Source organism: Cibotium barometz, chromosome 27 (genome assembly GCF_041138505.1).
Source record: "Cibotium barometz isolate CiBa-2024 chromosome 27, ASM4113850v1, whole genome shotgun sequence".
NCBI classification, from domain to species: domain Eukaryota; kingdom Viridiplantae; phylum Streptophyta; class Polypodiopsida; order Cyatheales; family Cibotiaceae; genus Cibotium; species Cibotium barometz.
Genome location: NC_141072.1, coordinates 46304843 through 46326756, shown reverse-complemented (window position 1 = coordinate 46326756; position 21914 = coordinate 46304843). Strand labels below are relative to the sequence as shown.

Genomic DNA, 21914 nt, shown 5'->3' with positions numbered 1-21914 from the left:
GTAGCCTTTCCTCAGTCTCCCCAATCATAGGTGTCACCAGCCAACAGTCCGCAGCAGCATCAACCACCGTCATTCGTAGTCAACCAAACTTCAGTAAGCATGATTGTAAGTGTGATCATTCATTAGTTAATCAATTTATTCATCAGTTTAATGCTCATTTTCCATTAGCCAGGATCACAGACCCACAAGATAAAGTCCACTTAGCGGCTCCCCATCTCATTGGTGAGGCAGTCACTTGGTGGCAGCATTGGTCTAGTATTCATACAGACCAGGCCACAAGTGTCACAGCCTTTGACTGGGACATCTTTGTCCATGACCTGAAGACCAGATTTCTCCCGCTCCAGTACATGACCGGTCTGAAAGACGAGCTCTATGGACTTGAATAGAACGGATTCCCAGTGCTTCAGTTTTTCGGTAAGGTTATTACTTTAGCACAGCAGTTAGGGTTATTTGAGCAGGCCAAGATGGAGCAATTCATTTGTGGATTGGACTCTTAACATTCGGTTCACAATTCGTAACTTTGAACCAAGTACATATGACCGAGCTCTGACTCTCGCTCATCAGAATGAAGAAATGAAGCTCAACGGGGGCAAGCCCAAGCAGTCATCTCCATCTAGTACCAAACCCCAGCAGTAGCAATGAGCTGCACAGACAGGGAAAGGTAACGCTTCTTCTAAAGATGCTACGAAGGACGGTAGTAATAGCTCCAGTTCAGGGGGTAAGAAAGATAAAGAATCTAAGAAAACCCCTGATGAATTGGAGGTTATCTTTCTCCAGAGGAGCAAAGGAAGTACCAGTCAGAAAATAGATGTTTTTTTTGTCATATTATAGGGCATGGTAAGAAGGATTGCCACAAATGGCAAGCGGCACAAGCCGCCAAAGCTCCTTCTGCCACAGTTGCCACAACCTCCCTAGCTCCTCCAGCCCTGCCTACTACCTCAAATGCAGTTCAACTTTTACCTTCTATGCATCCTATGCCATCCGTGGTATTTGATGCTAAGCAAGAGAGTGAGAGCGATGCTGCTCAAAAGAGCCTCATCCGAGCTTATGGCTCTGCGCAGGGCCGACAGTTTGTAGCCCTTTTCGATATGGGTAGTTCCGAAGACGCCATCTCTCCCCAGTTGGCTAATAAATTGAACTGTACATTAGTCCCATATCATCTGGATGTGGATGGGTTTACACCTGATCTTCGCACCCACATTTCCCAGAAGGCACAGCAATTTGCCTTTGAAGTTCAGAAGGCCTCATTTCAACGAGATTTCATCGTCTCACCTCTGTTGGGGTGTGACATGATCTTAGGAATTCAGTGGTTCCGTCAATATGAGCCTATTCCCGATTTGGGGCAAGACACTTTTACTATTTGTAAAGGTTTTCCTGAGCCTGCCATGATTCGTGGTGGGGATAGAAGCATTCTTGGCATCCCATTGATTTCGCATCTCCAGGCCAGACGAGCTATCCGCAAGGGAGTAGAAGCACTCCTTTATGTTCGTGCTCAAACAGCCCCTCCCTACATCTTCAGTCCCTCAGTTAGCAGACCTCCTATCTAGACATTAGGACATTATGCGCTTAGGGACGATCTCCCGCCCAGTCTCCCACCCTCTCGCCTTGAGGACCATCACATTGATTTGGTCCCTTCTTGGTTGCCCCTTCTGGATTAGCATCTGAGAATGTCCATGGCATTTTATGCACATGACATCCCCCTTTGCTAAACTTGATGACGAGATTCCAACCTGTTCTTGGATTACTGTCATCATCCCACTCTATTCCTGGAGTCCCTCTGTCATCCATCCATCTCTGGCAACCCTTTTCATTGAAAACTCGGCCCGGTCTCCAAAACCACTCTGACTCTGAATAAGATCTATGCATTTGTTCACTCCACTCTCACATCACCCCTTGGAGGATAATCCTCCCTTGGGACCGTTGCCCGAGAACCTATCTGGCTCACAGGACTGCCATCCCTTGTGGCTTTGTGGAACACCACCAACAAACCTCCTGGGAGCTCTTCCCGATTCTGTGCTCCTTGCCTTGGGCTTTGTATCCGTGTACTTTCTTGTACCTTGGACCTGTACACCATCATATGGGACTGATTCAGTGTTTAGCTTTGCTGAGCTTGATGCTCTGATACCAATGTAACATGCGGAAGCTCTGGGAGTCTTCTTTCAGCCCTAAAAACTACTGGAAACATGCTGATGCAAAACGTAGACATGAAGAGAGAGTAGAGAGAGAGAGATATGGCTGGAAATTCAGTATATATCATATAGTACAAAAAGGTACTTTTCTATAGCCCTAGGTTGCCTCATACAAAAGGTGAACATCACCCAAAATCTGCCCTACTCTAAGGACCCTAAGGATCCACTCTATAAAGGAATGAATGACTCTTACAATGAGCATATGTGCCTATTTATAGGCCTTGGGATAAGTCGAGAATAGTCGGCCAGCAGTCGTGGAATATATTCCATAAAAAATGCAGCATTTTCTGATTTGGACCAGCCGCCTCTGATCTGGTCCAGCCCACCTCTGATGAGGTCCAGCCGACCACCTTTGCAAGCAGTCGACAGCACAACCACATCCTTCCATGCCCTGCTGCAAGTCCACACTAGCCTCTGCTGCACTTTGTGCTCCAACTTCTTGTAACACGCGGAAGCTCTGGTGGTCTTCTTTCAGCCCTAAACACTGCTGGAAACATGCTGATGCAAAACGCAAACATGAAGAGAGAGAGAGAGAGAGAGAGAGAGAGAGAGAGAGAGAGAGAGAGAGAGAGAGAGAGAAAAGAAAGATTTTATTAACGTCTTCCAAAAGACCGAACTCGGCCTATGAGACAAATCGGAGTACCTGTATGGGGTATCCTCTGTCATCCCAACAAAATGAAAAAGTATTGAACAAAAAAGCTGAATCTGGGTGTGCAGGGGATGGAGCTCTACTACTAGGAGAATGCAAAGCTATATGCATGGAGTATACAATCATGATATGCAACCTAGCTAGCTCCATCTTGTACCATACTGGGGGTATAAAATGGTATACATCAATGAAGGGGGTGTCCAAAGCTCCCTGAAGAACATGCCTGGGTGTGCTCTGAAGCGAGCCAGTCGCTCCGCACCCTCTCTATGAAACTGAGCTCTGATCTCTGTCATCTCTCTTTGGTATAGGCGTGGTGTCCGAAAGCCAGGTGTCCTTTGTCTCCTGCGGGCTCTAAGTGTCTCTGCTCTCTGGAGAGTAATTCCTTGCCGTGTAGGGGCTGGGAGGGGGATGGATCTCTGGAAAAATGTAGTAATCTGTGTCTGTCGCCCCCCCCTCTGGAGTTGTCTGAGCCTGTAATAACGTCTCTCTGTGGCGCTGTATGTCTAGAATGTATCTCCCCAGTATGCGCTGGTCTGCTGCCTCAAAGATCTGGCGTAGGGAATGTGGCTCTCTGAATAAAATGGGATATCTTTCTCTGATGGCTGTATATGCTCTGCATCTGCATATATAATGCTCCTCACTCTCCACCTCCTCTCTACACAATCTGCATACCCTCTCCTCTCGGGGGATCCGTGCTACTCTGCCAGTCTCAATCTCCAATCGGGGTGATGAAACTCTGAGCTGACCGATAGCCACTCGGGAGCCGTGTGGTAAAAAGCCCTCCATGTATCTAGGCCTCTCTATAAATCCATCATCAGTGATACTCATGAAATGATCTTTGTAGTATAGCATCTTCGGTGGAAGAGGCTGTGTAGGCGATATCCATGTCTCTTGTGTATAGAGCTGCCATAGATCCTGTCTCAATACTCTGTTCCTCTCACTATGAGAGAGGGATATGTGGTGCATCCCTGTCATACTGGAATGGTGGTAGATGATCCATGTCTAGGCCATGCTGTGAGAACCAATGTGTGACCTGTGCATACCATGATCCTCTGTCTCCTGCCTCAGCCAGCTGTCTAGATGCCTCAAAAGCTCTGTATGACAATCTGTCCTGTGGCATCTCTCTGAATCTGTCTAGCAGGCATATAGTCTGAAATATGGCCTCTACCATCATAGGAGGCGCAACAAACTCTGCTCGGATAATGTCATGAGGTACTGACGGTTTGCTGCGTATCATGCGTGCCATCATGAGGGCCTGTGGTCTCTCTATCTGTGTCCACCAATGGGTAGCAAGGCGTGGCGCCCATACCGCTGCTCCATACATCAATGCCGGTGTGACTAATGTGTCAAATAGCCACCCCTTCGTCCGGGGCTCCTGAAAATGCGCCTGGTGGCACTGTCTCTCTAGCATAGCCAATGCTGCATATCCCCGTGTCAATCTAGCTCTGGCTGCTGAACCCATGGTGAAGCGTGTGGTTGCTGCAGAGAAGGTAACCACTAGGTACACGTATGATGTCACCACCTCCACCTGGCATCCTACGAGAGTGAATGTCAGCTGACTCCTGCCCTGTCTCGATGTATGAAAGACCATAACCTTGGTTTTCCCAAGGTTCACAGTAAGACCCCTTTGTGTGCAGAAATCATCGAGTGCATGTAGATGCTGCTGTAGACCACCTGGAGACTCAAACACTAATACAATATCATCAGCATAGAGCATAATATGTACTGAGGTACCTGCTAAATCAACTCCATCTCTGCCTCCCCGTGTAATGAAGTCAGCCACCTCATCAATGTATAACCCAAATAGCGTGGGGGAAAGTGGGCATCCTTGCTTCACACCAATGGTGCTAGCAATAGTCTCGGACATACCTCCTGGACAGCTAACTTGCCCAAAAACCTGCTCATATAATGCATAGATGCCCCATGTCATATCTGCTTGTATGCCAAGAGACTGCAGGCGCTGAAAGAGCCTCTCTCGTGGTACTGTGTCAAATGCCTTGCAGAAATCCACAAAGCAGCAATAGAGCTTTCTCTTCCTCACTCTGGCCTGATCAATCATACATCTCAAAGTGAATACATGGTGAGTGGTAGAGAAAGCTCTCCTGAAGCCTGCCTGCCCTGATGAGCGTAAACCTGCTCGCTCAGCATATAAGCTAAGCTCTTGCTCCAGCACTGCACCATAGAGTTTGGCCAGCACGTGGCCAACCATAACCGTCCTGTAGTTGCTCGGATCGAGCATATCCCCTGTTTTGTGAATCGGCACAATGGTGTGCATCGTCCACTCCGCAGGCAAACCCTCTGCTAGTGCCCTGTTAAACAGGTGTGCAAGAAAAGGAGCTAAAGAATCTACTGCATATATGAGATGCTCACCCTCCTGCAGGCCCATATGGTCGGCGGCCTGTCCATGCTGTAGGCGGCGGATAGCTTCCTGTACCATCAAGTGGGTAAAGAAGCTAGCTGTGGTAGGTCGAGGTTCCTGTGGCTGAGGTATAGATGGCTGTTGTGGGGCATGGTATAGGCCCTCTGCATATGTGTGCCATGTCTGTGGGTCTGCAATAGGTGTCGGGGTCCGGGGCTCTCTGAAGTGCTGCCATGAGACAGGGCTATCTCTACTCATGAAGAAATGAAAGATCTCTAGCTCCTGTATCTCTGCGAAGGCCCGCCTTTTGCGGCGAGTAAGTCTCCTCATCTCTCTCCTCGACTCCCGCTCTGTGATGGCTCCCAAGGCTCTCTGTATGCGGAGCCGTGAGTATAGGGCTCTGCACTCGTCATCATACCATCTGTTCTGGGGCATAGTCCCAGGTCTCGCAGGCTCTCCTAAGTGTACACGATGTGGGAAGCTCTGTAATGCAGCCGTGTGTAGGAGTGATGCCAGCTGGGCTGTAATGGTATCCATAGGTGCCAGGGGATCCATGAGTAGGAGCCCATCCTCTACTCTGCCAGTGTATATGTCTGCCATGTCATGTGTGAAGTAGATGGTAGTGTGTGGCGTCGGTATGTGGGGGGCTGGTGATATTGGTGATCCGGCTAGTGAAAATGCCAAGTATGTATGATCTACCCCAATAGGACGAGGTGAAATGGAGAATGAGGTGACAAGCTGTGATGCCTCCAAAGACCCCATAATGTAGTCTACCACCGTGCCTCCGGTCCGTGTATGACCCCCATGTGGGAAGCATGTCAGCCCTCCTGATCCGGCCACTGTAGCATCCCGTTATAAATAACGAGACGATGCCTGGTTCCCAACTCTAGTAAGTGGTCCCCATAATGTCCTCTGTCTGGTCCAGTGTCCTCTGATGCCCGACTAGCCCCTATCTCCTCTGGATCCACAGGGTGGAGGATCTCCATGTCATCATAGTCATACACCTCACACTGTCTTCTCTGTGTGTGGGCATTAAAGTCGCCCGTAAGAAATACTTCCCCTAGTGTAGAATAGTGCATAATCTCCTCTGACAGACAAGTGTATGGCGAGGCTCCTGTCTCCTCGTCCTGTGGCATGTCCTCTGTAATGGCATAGGAGGATCCTGATGGAGAAAAGTAACATAGAGCTATGTATATAACCGTGTCCTGTGAGAGCTGTAAGCTGATCCACATGTATCTGGCCTCTGGATCCTGTGCTACCACTCTCAGTCTCCCCTGTAGCTCCCGCCTAAATAGGACTGCTACTCCCCCCGACCCTCTCGAGGTACCTTGGCGTGTGGTCCTCCTGTATGCTGACTCCCACTAGAATCCCTCTACTCGAGGTAGCCCTCTCTCTGGGCTCTGATGTGTCTCTGTCAGAAGTATGATGTCTCTCCCCACCATAACATGCTCCAGTCGTCCAGGTTGCACCCATAGTGAACCATTACAGTTCCATACTGCCATGTGTATCTCTGTCAGTGGCCTGGTCTGTGTCCCATAGATCCCAAACCGCTAATCCATGGGCCGGCCATCAATGATGACCCGACCATCTCGATAGAAGGCCTTCTTGCCTTCTCTCCTCGCGTGTAAGACTCGTGGCATGCAAGTTCTCCTATGCTCAAGCTGCATCCTCGTGAGATCATCATCCAAGAAAATAGGAGCTCCCTCTAAACCCCGTAGTATGACCCTCTTCCTCATGAAGGTGACTCATAGGTCTTCAAATGAAGGAAGGGGCATCTATGACAGCCCATCTAAATGAGTTTAATGGTGTTGTCAGCCAGGTTATCAATCAAAAGTTGGCAATGGACGATGAGTTCAAAGCCACCTTTCTCTTATGCACTTTGCCAGAGAGTTGGGACACATTCAGGACAGCCACTAGCAATTCAAATGCTATGTTGTCATATGCAGATGTGGAGGGTGCTCTTCTTCAAGAAGAGATGAACAGGAAGAACAATTCTGTTGGAAAGTCCAATGCAATGAATGCACGTGGGAGATCCCAGCAAAGGGGTAAAAGCCAAGAACGGGGAAGGAGCAAGTCCCGCTCCAAAAAGGACTTGGAATGCCATTATTGTGGCAAGGGACATCTCAAAAAGCAATGCTACAAATGGAAGAATGATCAAAAGGAAAAGGGCAAAGGAAAAGACAAAGACAAAGATGCAAAGCCAAAGGGCAAAAGTGGAGTCAAGATTGAAGAAGTCAATGAAGGAGTAGTTTATTTGGGTGACAACCATGCATGCAAGATACTGCTGGCAATGAAGGAGTAGTTTATTTGGGTGACAACCATGCATGCAAGATTCTTAGAAAAGGTGATGTGAGGCTTGTGTTTTCAGATGGCTCACAGCTTATGCTCCATGATGTCAGGCATGTGCCTGAGATCAAGAAGAACCTGCTTTCTACTGGACAGCTTGATGATGCTGATTATGTTACCACATTTGGTCGTGGAAAGTGGAAGATTAGTAAGGGCTCACTGGTTGTTGCCAGAGGCTCTAAGGTGGACACTCTTTACTTCATGCATGCTGGTGTTTGTCACCATGCTAATGTAAATGCAACCGAGCTGCCGGAAATCTCTATGTGGCATAGCTGGTTGAGTGTTAAAGGAATGGAGCAATTGTCTCGTTTTGGTTACTTGTCTTCTCTAAAGTTCTCAAGTTTTCAGTTTTGTGAGCATTGTATATATGGCAGGCAACTCCAGTGCCCCCACAAGAAAGCTCTTGGACAAAAAGATGCTCAGTTAGAGCTTGTGCATACAGATGTATGTGAGATGCCTCAGCTTTCTTTGGGAGGGGCAAAATATTTTGTGTCTTTTATAGATGATGCCACACGCAAGGTGTGGGTTTATCCTCTTCGTTTGAAGAGTGATACATTCTCAGTGTTTCAGAAGTTTGTTGCTCATGTTGAGAATCAAACTGGCAAAACACTGAAGGCTTTGCGTTCCGACAATGGTGGAGAGTATATGTCCAAACAGTTTCAAGACTTTTGTGATGCTAAAGGCATCAAGAATACTCCTTATGATCCTCCACAAAACGGGACAGCAGAGAGGATGAACAGGACCATTCAGGAGAAGGTCCGTTCTATGTTGTCACATGCTGCGTTACCTTATGGTTTTTGGGTTGAAGCTGTTATGACAGCCGTTCATCTTATAAACAGGTCACCTAACACGAGGCTTGGTGGGAAAGTACCAGAGGAAGTATGGACAGGGAAGCCTCCGTCCTACAAGCACTTGAGAGTGTTTGGTTGCGTTGCGTACGTGCACATACGCAGGGAAATGCGCACCAAACTTGATCCTAAGTCTCACAAATGCATATTCCTAGGATATGGTGACAGAGGTGAAATGGGGTATAGACTTTAGGATCCAGTGAATAGAAAGATTATACGCAGCAATGATGTCATTTTGGATGAAACATGCATGTATAAGGAGCATAGTTGTCACGGTACGAAAATACGATACCGTACGGTACGATACCGTACGGGAATATTCGGTACGATATGAAATTTTGGGATACGGTACGATAAAATACGGTTTTTTAAATTAAAGAACACCTACAAACATAGACATTTTCAATTTGGAAGGGTAGAGTCTAGAGAAGTTGTTTCAAACCAAAATATCATTAAAAACAACTAAACAAGTTTGAAGTGACAAACAAAAGTACATAAGTATAGAGGTGCGATGCGATCATGCGCGCTAGGCGCGAGTACAAAAAGAGAGGCTAGAGCCAAGGCCCAAGGAGAGACTAGACAAAGGCATCACTATCAGAGCTCTCGCTGAAATCATCCTCATGAGAAGAGGACACATCAGTGGCCTCGCCGAAGTCGCCATCGCTAAGAAGGTTGCCCTCATCATCGAACTCGGGCTCTCTAAGCTCATGTGAGAAGCCAAAGGGAGCATCCTCATCTGCAAGAGCGAGTGTGGAGCTACCTGATCCACGCCGCACATAGGTATGCACTATGTCCCTGGGAGCACCACGAACCGTGCATCCACGGCTTCCTACTTGCACTCCTCTGCCACTACCTCCACGCCCACGACGAGTGCGAGTAGGTCGTCGATCAAATGACTAGAGCTCTCGACAGATCTCTGCATAGATCCTCTCCTCCTCCTCATCCTGCACTTTGTTTACACTCTGAAGAGTGTCCCCTGTGAGCTTGAATGCATCCACATTCACCTACATTGTACAATGATCAAGTGACAAGCAATGTATTAGAATTTGGTTCCAAATTTCAATAAACATTGAAGTTTGAAATTTGAATGCTTATAACTTATAACTTATAAGTTGTAACTTATACCTGTCTCGCTGATTCCATCTTTTGCATTGCGCGCAGCATGCGCAAGTTAGCGCGGCAATACACTAGCCGCTCTAACTGTTGCGTGCTCAAGCGATTACGTAACTTCGTGTGTACAAGTGAGTAGGAACTCCAGTTCCTCTCACATGCACCTGAAGAGCAATCCTAAGCTAGGATTCTCAAAGCCACCTTTTGGAGGCTTGAGAGCGCATACCCAAATGTCTCCCACCAAAAGAGGGGCTTCACAAGGGATTCCCTCTTCCAACAGGTAGTAGATGCAAACGCGGCTCCTCCCCTTTGGTCATTGTAGCTTATGAGCTCCTCAAGGAACTTCCCATGGCGATCCTTCGGCAATGCTTTGGGCAAGTAAGCATCTCGGGCTTCAAGTAGCTCCACGTTGGTGAAGAGGGCGGGTGATTTGTAAGCCGGATGCAATAAAGCGGCAAGACCATGGATAGGTCTTCGCATCCACTTCCATCTCTTCTCTACAATGGCCAACATACCATCGCGCTTCTCCTCGTCGATGGAAGGAGAAACGCGTAACTCTGCTATGGCCTCTCCCATGAAGTGAACAAGAAGGCCCATGGTGGCTCCCTCCATGTCGGTCATCCGCAATACCCTATAGAAGGGCGTGACCGCAATGACAATAGTGCGGACCGACTGCCAAAACTCCTCCTTTAGGCAAAGCCGTTGCATGGCTTTGGCCTCCGCCGATTCTCGCTCATCCCACTCATTCCACATTGTGGAGACCACTGTTTGGCGAAGGGAGGATTTCACATCGTGGAGGCGCTCCAAGACGAGCCACATGTAGGCGAAGCGTGTAGATGAAGGCTTCTTCAATTCCAACTTGCTATGTTCGCGGAACATGGCAAGCACCTTCACCTTTGTGGTGAAGAAGGTAACAATAGAGATAGCTTCGGTCATTACTTCCTTCATCCACACTAACTTGCCCATATCCTCCATGAGCAAGTCAATGCAATGGGAGGCACAAGGCGTCCATACTATGGAGGGATAGTCCTTCTCGAGCAACTTCCCCATCCGACGGCAATTTGAAGCGTTGTCGGTGATGACTTGCACCACGTTCTTCGATCCAACCTACATGTCACAATGCACATGAATGGATGCAATGAGCGTATGCCGTATGAGACTTGAGTCATGACTCATGATATAGCCACATATGATCATATGATTCATATCACATATACCAAAGCCTAAACTTTAAAGACTTTAGTGCAATTTGAAAGTTGAAACTTACCTCCATGATGGCTTGCTTGATATGGCGATATATGAATGCACCCGATGTTTTCCTCCCCGCCTTTCCGGAATCCACGCCCCGCACAAAGTATGTGCCAAGAGGGCAAGAGACAAGTATATTGATGATGCCTCTCTTCTTCCGGTCACTCCATCCGTCGGAGAGGATGCTACACCCATACTTGGACCATGCCGCCCGCACCGGATTGAGAGATCTATCGATTCTTTCCCTCTCGTCCACAAGCCTCTTCGTGCGCATGTCATGATAGGAGACGCCGGTCCATCCTTCACATGGGCCCACATTTGCAATGGCTTTCACCATTGACTTCCATTGATCTACCTTGAGCACATGGAATGAGAGATTGCACTCAATAATGGTGCGTGCAATCTCTATATCCGCTAGCCGTTGCCGTTCTCGGAGATGTGATAGAGAAGAAGAGAACCCCCCGGTGGCTTGGGCTAGAGTGGCTTGCCTCATGGGAGACTCAAGCCTTTGTCTCTTTGAGGAGGCGAAGGCGGAGGCGGCACCGATGGAGGTGGCACCGATGGAGGATGTATCACAAGGCGGGGAAATGACCTCATCATCCGCCCTTGAGCTTCTACCACTATCATAGTGAGCACCCAATCCACCCTTGATCTTGTTGAAGATCTCATCGGATATAGCAAGGGGGACTTCCTTGCATGGCGCAACTTGCCCCCCCACCTTTCCAACATGTTGGAGAAGCCTAGTAACTCCACTTGTGTATTGTTTGCCACAATACTTACAAGTCCACCTATATGACTTGGACTTTCCATCGGCTTTCTCTACATGGATAGCATGCACATTGAAGGCTTCATTCTTCTCCCTTGTCATTGTAATAGAGAGAGAGAAGTTAGAAGATTCAAGAGATGGATAGGCTTGAGAGAGAGAGAGAGAGAGAGAGAGAGAGAGAGAGAGAGAGAGGCTTGAGAAAATGAGAGTGAGGCTTGAGTCTTGACTCTTGAGAGAGAGAGAGCCTAAAGGCTTGAGAGAGAGAGAGGCTTGAGAGAGGGCCTATGGGGGAGAGAGTGGCTTGAAAGTTGAGAGTTGAGAGAGAGAGAGAGAGAGAGGGGGGGGCTTGATGGTCACTTGAGCAAGACTCAAGAGAGGGGGGGGCTTGAAGGCTTGAGTAATGAGCATTGAGAGGCTAGAGCTTTGAGAGAGGCTTAGGGGGTGGGCATTTTATAAGGCCATGTAGCATGGGCCATGGCCAATGGGCACATGGGCCACAAAGCATGCCCAAAACGGCCAGCAAACGGCTACAACAACGGACAGAAACAGCTACAAAAATGTGCAGTCGGCGGCGGCGCAACGGCTAAAAACGGGCAAAACTGGCATATCGTACCGTACGATATCGTACGGTATCGTACCGTACGAATCGTACGTACGAAAGTGGATTCTGGGATCCAAAATTCCATCAGACTGATATTTCTATCGTGATAGTGAAATATTCGTCCGAAGAGACAGGTTTGTTCCAGGGGTTGACTACTTGATGCTCACTTGACTGTGGGGAGCCCTCATGTTATAAGGAGTGTCATGTGCACAGTGGGTATCTACCGTGTGCTATACGCATGCAAGACTAGTTTCGAGGCTTGGGGAAGCTTGGAACTAGGCAGGCTGATTGATGAGCTGAGTTAGGGATATACTAACGGGCGGGCACCCAAGTATGGACGGGCGGGCGGCCAAGTGTGGACGCCCGATGACTAGCCAAGAGCCTATAAAAGGGTGGCCAAGGTTAGTTATTGTATTGTAGAGAGTCTCGCGAGTTTGTGAGAGCTCTATGGTCTTGGAGCCTGGATCTAGTGCAGACGTGCACTTGCTTTATGCAGTCGAGGCCGGCAGCAATCTCGAGGCCCGCGAGGGTAGCTTCGCTGCGGTATGGGACGTCGCGAGGAGGAGATTGGTCGGTACGTCAACCTAGTTAGCTCAGCCCGTGGCTCGGTGGGGACAGCCAAGACTGTGGGCTCGTCCATGGCAGGCCTGCACCCCCTTGCTTGTTTGTTGTTCGTTTGTTTGCAGGATTCGAGTTTCGAACCAAGATCGATCACGAGGGGATCCATGGGGATTTGACAGTGGTATCAGAGCATACCTCGTGAAAGAGTGAATCAGATTTTGGAGGATATGCTTCGAGCATATGTATCCAAAAGACAAAGTTCATGGGAGGATTATCTTCCTATGTTAGAATTTGCTTATAACAGTACTAAGCATACGAGTACAGGGTTTAGTCCTTTCATGCTTATGTATGGTTTTCAACCAAGATCACCTGTTACAGTAGGATTCTCAGGACTTCAGCATGATGCAGCACGTAATTTTTTGCAAGATATGCAGGAAATGTTACAAGTTGCAAAGGAATCTATTAGAAGTGCTCAAGACCGAGACAGGTTTTATTCTAATAGACATCGTTCACCTAGAGAGTTCTCTGAAGGAACGATGGTGTATTTGCGAGTTCCGAAAGATTCCGAGACTTTACGGACAGGTAGATCTCCGAAATTATCCCCTAGATATTGTGGACCATTTCGTGTTAACGACGGATTGGTTCAGTTGCATATGAACTGGATTTGCCTTCTCATGTGAAAGTTCATCCTGTATTTCATGTCAGTAGACTTAAGGAAGTACTGGGTGGAGCAGATCAGTTAGTTACTCCTCAAGAAATTATAGATGTCCAAGACATGACGTTTGTTCTGCACGAACCTGAAAAGATTCTTGGCTTTCGTGAACGAAGATTGCGTCATACGCTTATCACGGAATACAAGATCAAGTGGAAGGATCGTGTTGAGGAGGACGCTACATGGGAGACATTGACTTCTCTTCAGAGAGATTATCCTGGCTTTTTAGTGCGCTCAAGAGTGAGCTCTTAGAGGAAGGGGAGTATGTCATGTGCACAGTGGGTATCTACCGTGTGCTATACGCATGCAAGACTAGTTTTGAGGCTTGGGGAAGCTTGGAACTAGGCAGGCTGATTGACGAGCTGAGTTAGGGATATACTAACGGGCGGGCACCCAAGTATGGACGGGCAGGCGGCCAAGTGTGGACGCCCGATGACCGGCCAAGAGCCTATAAAAGGGTGGCCAAGGTTAGTTATTGTATTGTAGAGAGTCTTGCGAGTTTGTGAGAGCTCTATGGTCTTGGAGCCTGGATCTAGTGCAGACGTGCACCTGCTTTATGCAGCCGAGGCCAGCAGCAATCTCGAGGCCCGCGAGGGTAGCTTCGCGGTGGTATGGGACGTCGCGAGGAGGAGATTGGTCGGTACGTCAACCTAGTTAGCTCAGCTCGTGGCTCGGTGGGGACAACCAAGACTGTGGGCTCGCCCACGGCTGTCATGGTTGGGAGGTGAGTCAGGCCTGCACCCCCTTGCTTGTTTGTTGTTCGTTTGTTTGCAGGATTCGAGTTTCGAACCAAGATCGATCACGAGGGGATCCGTGGGGATTTGACAAGGAGGCTTTTACAGAGGGCAGACAAGGCTCTTTGGGAGCGTGCTATGAAGTCAGAGATGGATTCTCTGCACAAAAATGGAACATGGAAGTTGGTGCATTTGCCTACAAGCAACAAGGTTCTACCATGCAAGTGGGTTTACAGGCTCAAAGTTGCACCTGATGCAAAGCCAAGATACAAAGCCAGGTTAGTGGCTAAGGGCTTCAAGCAGGAATATGGTGTGGACTTTGATGAGATCTTCTCTCCAGTGGTCAAAATGACCACACTTAGAGCTGTATTAGTTTTGGTTGCTCATGATGATCTGGATTTGATTCAGATGGATGTGAAGACTGCTTTTCTTCACGGTGATCTCCATGAGGAGATATATATGCAACAGCCAGAGGGTTATGCAGTGAATGGAAAGGAGAAGCTTGTATGCAAGCTGAAAAAGAGTCTTTATGGGCTCAAACAGGCACCAAGGGAATGGTATCATAAATTTGATACATTCATGAAATCCCAGGATTTCAGGAGAAGTGACATAGATCATTGCTTATACACCAAGAAAGCTTTGGATGGCAGTCTATTGATCCTCATCTTGTATGTTGATGATATGTTGATTGCCGGGAAATCTCGTAAAGAGATTGATGCCTTGAAGAAGAGGCTGCATCAGACCTTTGATATGAAGGATTTGGGTGATGCAAATCACATTTTGGGTATGCGGATACTTCGGGACAGAAATCAGCATGTGTTGTATTTGTCTCAGAAGGAATACATTGGCAAAGTTTTGCAGAGGTTTAATATGGATGGGGGGAAGAAGATTAGTACTCCTTTGCCTCCATATGTGAAACTCAGTGCTATGGACAGCCCACAGTCGGATAGTGGCAGGATTGATATGGCCAAGATTCCGTATGCTTCAGCTTGTGGCAGTCTCATGTATGCCATGGTTGCTACCAGGTCGGACATTGCATTTGCAGTGGGAGTGGTTAGTAGATACATGGCCAACCCTGGCAAGCAGCATGGGAAGCAGTGAAAGGTGTCATGAGATACCTGAAGGGCACACAGGATATGTACATATGCTTTGGCAAACAGGATGCATTAGTGCATGGTTACACGGATTCGGATTATGCAGGTCATCCAGATAACCAGAAGTCTACTACCGGTTATGTGTTTACATTCACAGGAGGTGCTGTGTCATGGATATCCAGGATGCAGAAGTGCACTGCCTTATCTACTACAGAGGCCGAGTATATTGCAGCCACAGAGGCTTGCAAGGAGGCATTATGGCTATCTCGGTTAGTGGTTGATTTGGATTATACAGGGGATATTCCATTGTTGCATTGTGACAGTCAGGTTGGCAAAGAACCCTGTCTTTCATGCAAAGACGAAGCATGTGGATGTGAAGTATCACTTCATCAGAGAGGTGATAGAGAACAAGCTGATTTAGCTTGTCAAGATTCATACGGATGACAACCCGGCTGATCTGTTGACAAAGAGTTTGCCTCCAGAGCGATTTGCTCATTGCAGACACTTGATGGGCATTGCATGAGGCTAGTTTCAGCCTTGATATGGCCTTGTATATTATCATGTACATGCTGATTTTTCTTTTCCTTCATTTAAGGGCACTTTGCCTTTAAGTGGGAGGTTGTTGGGGTAAAGGCATTATGCCCACCCTTATAGTGTGTACTAGCCCATAAGTTGTATAGAACATAGTACACTTAGTACTTTTAATGTACTAAGTGCACTATGTGTACTAGTGCAAATATACATGTGTGATAGGGGAGTCACACACTCACACTTGATGAGTTGACTTATCCCCACATATGTCTCTCTCTCTCTCTCTCTCTCTCCCTTCTTCTGTGTGTATGTCTCCCACATGAAACCCTAACTCTACAGCTGAGCTTTCATAGCTCCTTCATCACTGCGAGCAAACTTGGAGATATTGAACTTGCAAACAACTTATGGATGGAGTGATGCAAGTGTCACAAATCTTCTTCGGTAAGACTGTGAGTCGGATGCCACGTGGGGCATACTAGGAAAGGCTTTCAGGCAACGGATCCAAGGGAGGATCATCCTCCAAGGGATGGAGTGAGAGTGCTAGATGCAATACTTAAGAAAAGAAGACCTTTATTCTTGTGTAGGGGGAGGAGGAATCCAAGGGAGGATCATCCTCACTCCATCCCTTGGAGGATCATCCTCCAAGGGATGGAGTGAGAGTGCCAGATGCAATACTTAGAAAAAGAAGACCTTTATTCTTGTGTAGGGGGAGGAGGAATTTGCAACCCTTTGTGTTGCTGTTCTGTGAGGTGTAGCTGGCTGGAGTGTTGATGGGCGTGTGTCATCACCAAACACGATATCCCAAAGCCCTTTGGCTACCAATTATAAAACTCCAGAAGACGTAGTTGGTTCCGTCCAACTTATCCTCTTGGGTTGGCATCCCAAATACATCCTGTGCTTGTGCCATCACTTCCCCAACAATGCAAAAAAATCCCATTGCTCTATTGCAAACACAAATGCTAGAGAGCATTGCAAGTGTAATTACCTGTAGCACCAAGAAAGCTCAAATGCATTATATCGAAAATACCTGGTGACTTGCAAGGATTTTTGTTGATGCAGATGAATGTCGCCAACGTTTCTTTGCCTGTGAGCCACGTGTGCAGCACTTAGTGTGCTTGTTGCCCCAAATATCGGCCCATGCAGCTCCAAGTGCCACCGGTCGCTCGCCACCTGTGTAGCACCGCTTGCCGCCAATCGCCGTGTGTGCAGCGCCACTCGCCGCCTATGTAGCACCAAGAGTTCCACACTGCTATGCAGTGTCAAGAATGCAGCTGGTCAGCTTCGACTTGCTCTGCCAGTTAGCGCCCCCTGTGCAGCCCTGCCATTGCTGGCCACCTGTGCAGCCTCGCTCCAGCTGGTCACCACTGGTTGCAGCGCTTGTAGCTACCGCCTGCTTCGCCTGTTACTGGTGCTTCCCTGGTACATACAACACTGCCCAATGCTTGCTTCACCCGCCGTTGCCTGTGTGCTTTGCACCGCTTGGTCCAGAGACTCAAGTTTCAACAGCACGACAGTCGTGACTAGCTTTGATACCAAATGTTAGCAAACAAGAGCAATGGAAGGCATGAACAGCAATGAGAAGAGCAACACAGTAGGTGCACACAGAGTCGAGTTGGCGGTGGAAGAGCTTTCATGTAAGGGCGTGTAAGAGAATAACCATTAACAAAAGTGAAGGGGCCCCTAATACAAAGGACTAATGGGGTCCAACAAACAAGTGCCAAGTGTCCCTATAATCAAGGGAGGTGCTACTAAGGTTATAAACCATTCAAGTGTGTGTCCTAATAAAAGCCTAATGTTCTAGCACAATAACCCCTAACACCTACATACAATTCCTTTACTAATGTGAATTATCTTTTCTAGTTATTTATAGCAAAGTCAATCATTCTACTCACTCAATAAAGCAAATACACCATACGTGGTGAAGGCCTTTCAGAGGCTGTTTGGGACCCAACACTGTGTATTGTCTCTCTTCTCTCTCTCTGCACTCTTGTTCTCATTACATTGTGGTATACATCGTCAAGAACAAAGGTGCTGAAAGCTATTTATCAAAGTATAATCCTCTTCTAGAAGCTTCCGCATGTTACACTGCGAGCATACAAGGTGTTACATGGATTAGCAGTTGACTATTGGGAACTTTGTTAATAATCCATAAAGGCCTGGTTAAGTGAGTGGGAGTTCTGGATCAAGTCTAGCCCTAGGGGCAGACTACGGATCGCCGAATCCAAGGGTGACAAGCTAGGGTGGTATAAGACTCGTCTGTGGTCGCTCACGGGCAAGGTGGTTGAATGTCTAGAGGCCTCATACTCATGTGTTAATCCAGTCCAACTCTTCCATGCTCTGTCAACTGTTTCCCATAACATTCTTCATGTGTATGTGTGCATGTCACAGATGGTTACATGAGGCTGTAAAAAACATGTTCAAACTTTACAAAGCAAGTTTGTTTAATTTGGTCACATATAATAATTGTGTAATGACCTGCACTTTTTGGATGTGTATTTTGCTACTTTTATTTAGTGTTAATGTTAATTAGGTTTCATGATTACAGGAGACAGACAGGTCCTTTTTGCTGATAGTATCATGAAGGTGAATAGGGAGGGCCATATCAAGCGCCGGATACTTGTCATCACAGATGTCGCTCTTTACACTCTTGATAGTAGATGGTGCAACTTAAAGCGACGCATTGCTCTCTCTGCTATTGATCGGCTTTGTTTAAGTGAACTCAATGACAACTTTTTTGCAATTATAGTACCAAGCGAGTACGATTGTCTCCTGGCAAGCACCCGCAAATCAGAGATTGTGACTGTCCTTGGTGATGCCCTTAAGAATATAACCGACACCCCTCTGGAAGTATCATTTGCCAACAGGTTGCCGTTGAAGTTACAAGATAGTCTGTGTGTACAATTTACACTTTAGCAGCTGGTGCTGATGGTTGTGTTTTTGGGACCTGCAGGTTTGAATACCATGTGGATTGCGACACCTCCAGGGAAGTGCTCTTCTTTGAGGAGGTTGAAGGTACGTGCTATTGGAACTCCGCATGTATGCAATGTCATTGTAGTTCTAGACCTCTTTAGTTTTATAAAGATTCTCCCGGCCCCGCCTTTGCAAATGACCACCACCCAAAACTCTAGCATGGGCATAAGGAAAAAGAGTATCAAGAACTTACGGAGTGTTTGAAGGCCAAGTTTCTGCATGTAGAAGCAACAAAAGCAAGGGCTGGTCCAAAAGTGAAAATGAGCGTAAAGTTTATGCAATGATCTATGGTGGAAACAGGCTGGGCAGGTGCTGGAAATGGGCTTCACGTTGTTTTATGTTGGGCCAAGAGACGTGCTCTGAAATTGAGCATAAGGGGGTCATTTTATGCCAAAAAAGTAGGGCAAAAGGTCTTGACGACTGCCAAAAAACTGTCTAAGCAGTACAATCTTTGCAAGTCTAGACTGGCTTGTGCTAGCTGTGCATATAGCTTTGCATCTTGTATGGTGCTTTTCAGGTCATAGATGGATTAGTATTTAAGGTGATGGTTGAGTTATTATTTAACATGGAGTGGTTGGATGCTGGTAGCCTTGCGAGAGTGGCTTGACCATCAGTGAGTCATAAGGTTGGATGTAAGGGGTGCCCATTCCAACCAGTTCGATCCCTGACTGATTAGCACGAGGGGAAATCCTTGCTAAATATATGGAGGTTTTAGGCAATGTGACAACTACTCTGAGCTGTATTCATAGTATTGCCAGTCAATGTTTTCAATGCCGTGGGAAAGAGTTATTGGGCAAGTTGGAAAGGCTGGAATAGTTAGAAATGCCACGTTAAGCTTGGCCATATCAAAGTGACTTTGTTACCTAGTCACCACGTGAAGAGGTAACGAGTAGTGCCTTTCGATTTGTCAAGTGTAGCCATTCCATTGCACCAGCCCATCCTCTTGGGATGTAACTAAACTCTGACATGGCATGATTTTCTCTTTGTTGTATCGTTTTCAAAACGTTTGCGGGGGCTATTTTTATTTGTTTGGGAGGTTTTGACAACTATGGCATAGGGGCAGGTGAGGGGGGTGGAGATGGACACTCTTGCAGGTTTCAGGGCTGGTCAGCTTGTAGCTGCTGTTTGTTCTGTGTCACTACTGGTCCTCGTTTTCCATAAATGAAACGTGTCTCTCAAACAGATGACAGCTGGGGTGTCTAGAGATCATAGATGCGTTCCTTGACTCTCCATACCATATGGGTTATACATGGTACTCTTATGGAATGCTAGTTTTCTTTAGTAGATTTTGAGGCCCTGTTTGTCTGGGACCTATTTGCCTCATCCATGCAGCCGGGAACGCTCCATGCAGCCCATGCACAATTCTTTCAAGTACACGTATTTTATATTTTTGCAATTTGTGATTAAAATTAAAATTGTGCCTAATGTGCCGTATCTGGATTCTTCTGCCCTTGAACATGTACAGTTATGTACCCATACCTGATGTTTCTCAAAATAAAACTGGAGCAAATGTCAATGTGCAGTGATCTACTCTCATAAAATTTCTTGTTTTTTGTTCTTTCAAAATGGGAGATGCAGGAGGAGTGAAGGCAAGAATTTTGAAAAAATGATGTGTTCTTGGAAGAGTACATCGAACACATCACAGAGAGTAGAAAACAATGCATCTACCTACCGACCATTGCTTGGAGCATCTAGCTGCTGTGTAGCAAACATCAAGGATTTCCCACTAGTAATTGAAGAGTTTTTAATTTCAAATGGTGATGTATAATAAGTTGCTTGCTTGAAGCAGGGAGGATTGGATCATCAGATCAAGATCTTGAAGTCAAATCCTTTTCGTATTGTTTTCCCATGTACCTTCAGGGCTGTATAAAAATCCTACTAAGATCATATGAGTGACTAATGGCAGATATCAAAGAGGAAAGCTTGAAGAATTGGATTGAGGGAGAGTGTGCCAAGGAAAGGGCTTCTAACCACTATTTTTTTGTTATAGTCTTCAAACTCCAACAAGAAGATGCTTTAACTTTTAAGATCATATAACTAAGTGGGTGAGGGGAGAGGAGGGCTTTCCTTATAGCCAAGCTGTATTTTTTCTAAATAATAGATCATGTAATTAAAAAAAGGACCATTTCAAAAAGTAGCTCTTGCCTCAAAGGAAGCAGTAGACAAAGCAGAACTTGTCATTGTGATTGTTGAAACCAATCTGTGGTTTCACACAGCATCGTTCGATAACAAGAAGTTTAAAACAAAATCTTTTGATCTTGATCGCTTTATTCAATCCATGTAGATTGACTTTATTTGCACATCTTATACATTTTTCCATATATAGGAAGTAAATTTTTTCTTTTTGTATGTTTCTATTGATGTTTAAATAGGTTTTTAGTTGGTTCAATGTGGGATGTTGGAAGATGAAAAACTTTATGTTATTTGTTTTAAGCTTCTCCTTTTGTGCAAATAGCGCTAGTTATTTAAGTCAAGAGCTTACCTTAAGCTTGTCGAAGCATGTGTCATTGGGATTGTTACAAATGCAAATTTTTTACATGGGTGTTGCTACCTCAATTGTTGCGTCCTCACTTCATTGTAATATTGAAGTACTCCTTGCCAATGGGGTGAGTGAATGGCTTTCTTCTCTTTGGGAAGAGCTAGTTTAAGTGGGAGATCACTCGTCGTCACTACAAGAGAGGCAGAGCTCTCTATGCTTAGATGGAGGCAAATAGAGATTGTTGTTCGCGATGGTTCTCTCACTAAAGACATTGCGGTGGGGGCAGAGGGGAAAAGGAAGCTAATGCAAGCATAAAACCTACAAACAATCCTATCTAGCAAGCATTTATTAAACATATAAGATTCAATAGTATGCATGTAAGCAAGAAGAGAGCTCACGAATTCTATTGCAAGGGAAAGATTGTCTATTAAAGGGACTAGTTTTCAGACTAGGCCAATCAAACTTAAGAATGCCCAATCCTATTACTAGTCTTAGGCGTATATACAAAGTTCATAGACTTTTCTTATTTGGCATTAAGTATAAGGTAAAGTTGTTTTATATGTTGTAATGTTGTCTGACCAAAGATAAGTGCGTGTTCAAGTGTGTAGATGGTAAAGCGGTGTATGGTAGGTGAAACTATATTAATTTATGGGGTGGTTAATATACCCCCCTTCTCAAAATGGTGATCGGGTCCTTGTGTATCATACATGTTGGTGA

At 46.4% G+C, this 21914-nt stretch overlaps 1 protein-coding gene and 1 pseudogene across 1 annotated transcript in view; one reads left to right on the top strand and one right to left on the bottom strand.

Moving 5' to 3' along the window:
* The window catches only part of LOC147623459 (myosin heavy chain-like protein), a 28353-nt gene extending 7342 nt beyond the window's left edge, over window positions 1-21011 (top strand). Inside the window, exons 2-4 of the mRNA XM_086821619.1 lie at window positions 18294-18612; window positions 18699-18760; window positions 20297-21011. Of these exons, the coding sequence (XP_086677745.1) occupies window positions 18294-18612; window positions 18699-18760; window positions 20297-20328 (413 nt within the window). The 3' untranslated portion in view covers window positions 20329-21011. The remainder of the gene's footprint in view (window positions 1-18293; window positions 18613-18698; window positions 18761-20296) is intronic.
* On the bottom strand, window positions 9367-10955 carry LOC147623460 (uncharacterized; annotated as a pseudogene).
* Window positions 21012-21914: the final 903 nt, after the last annotated feature.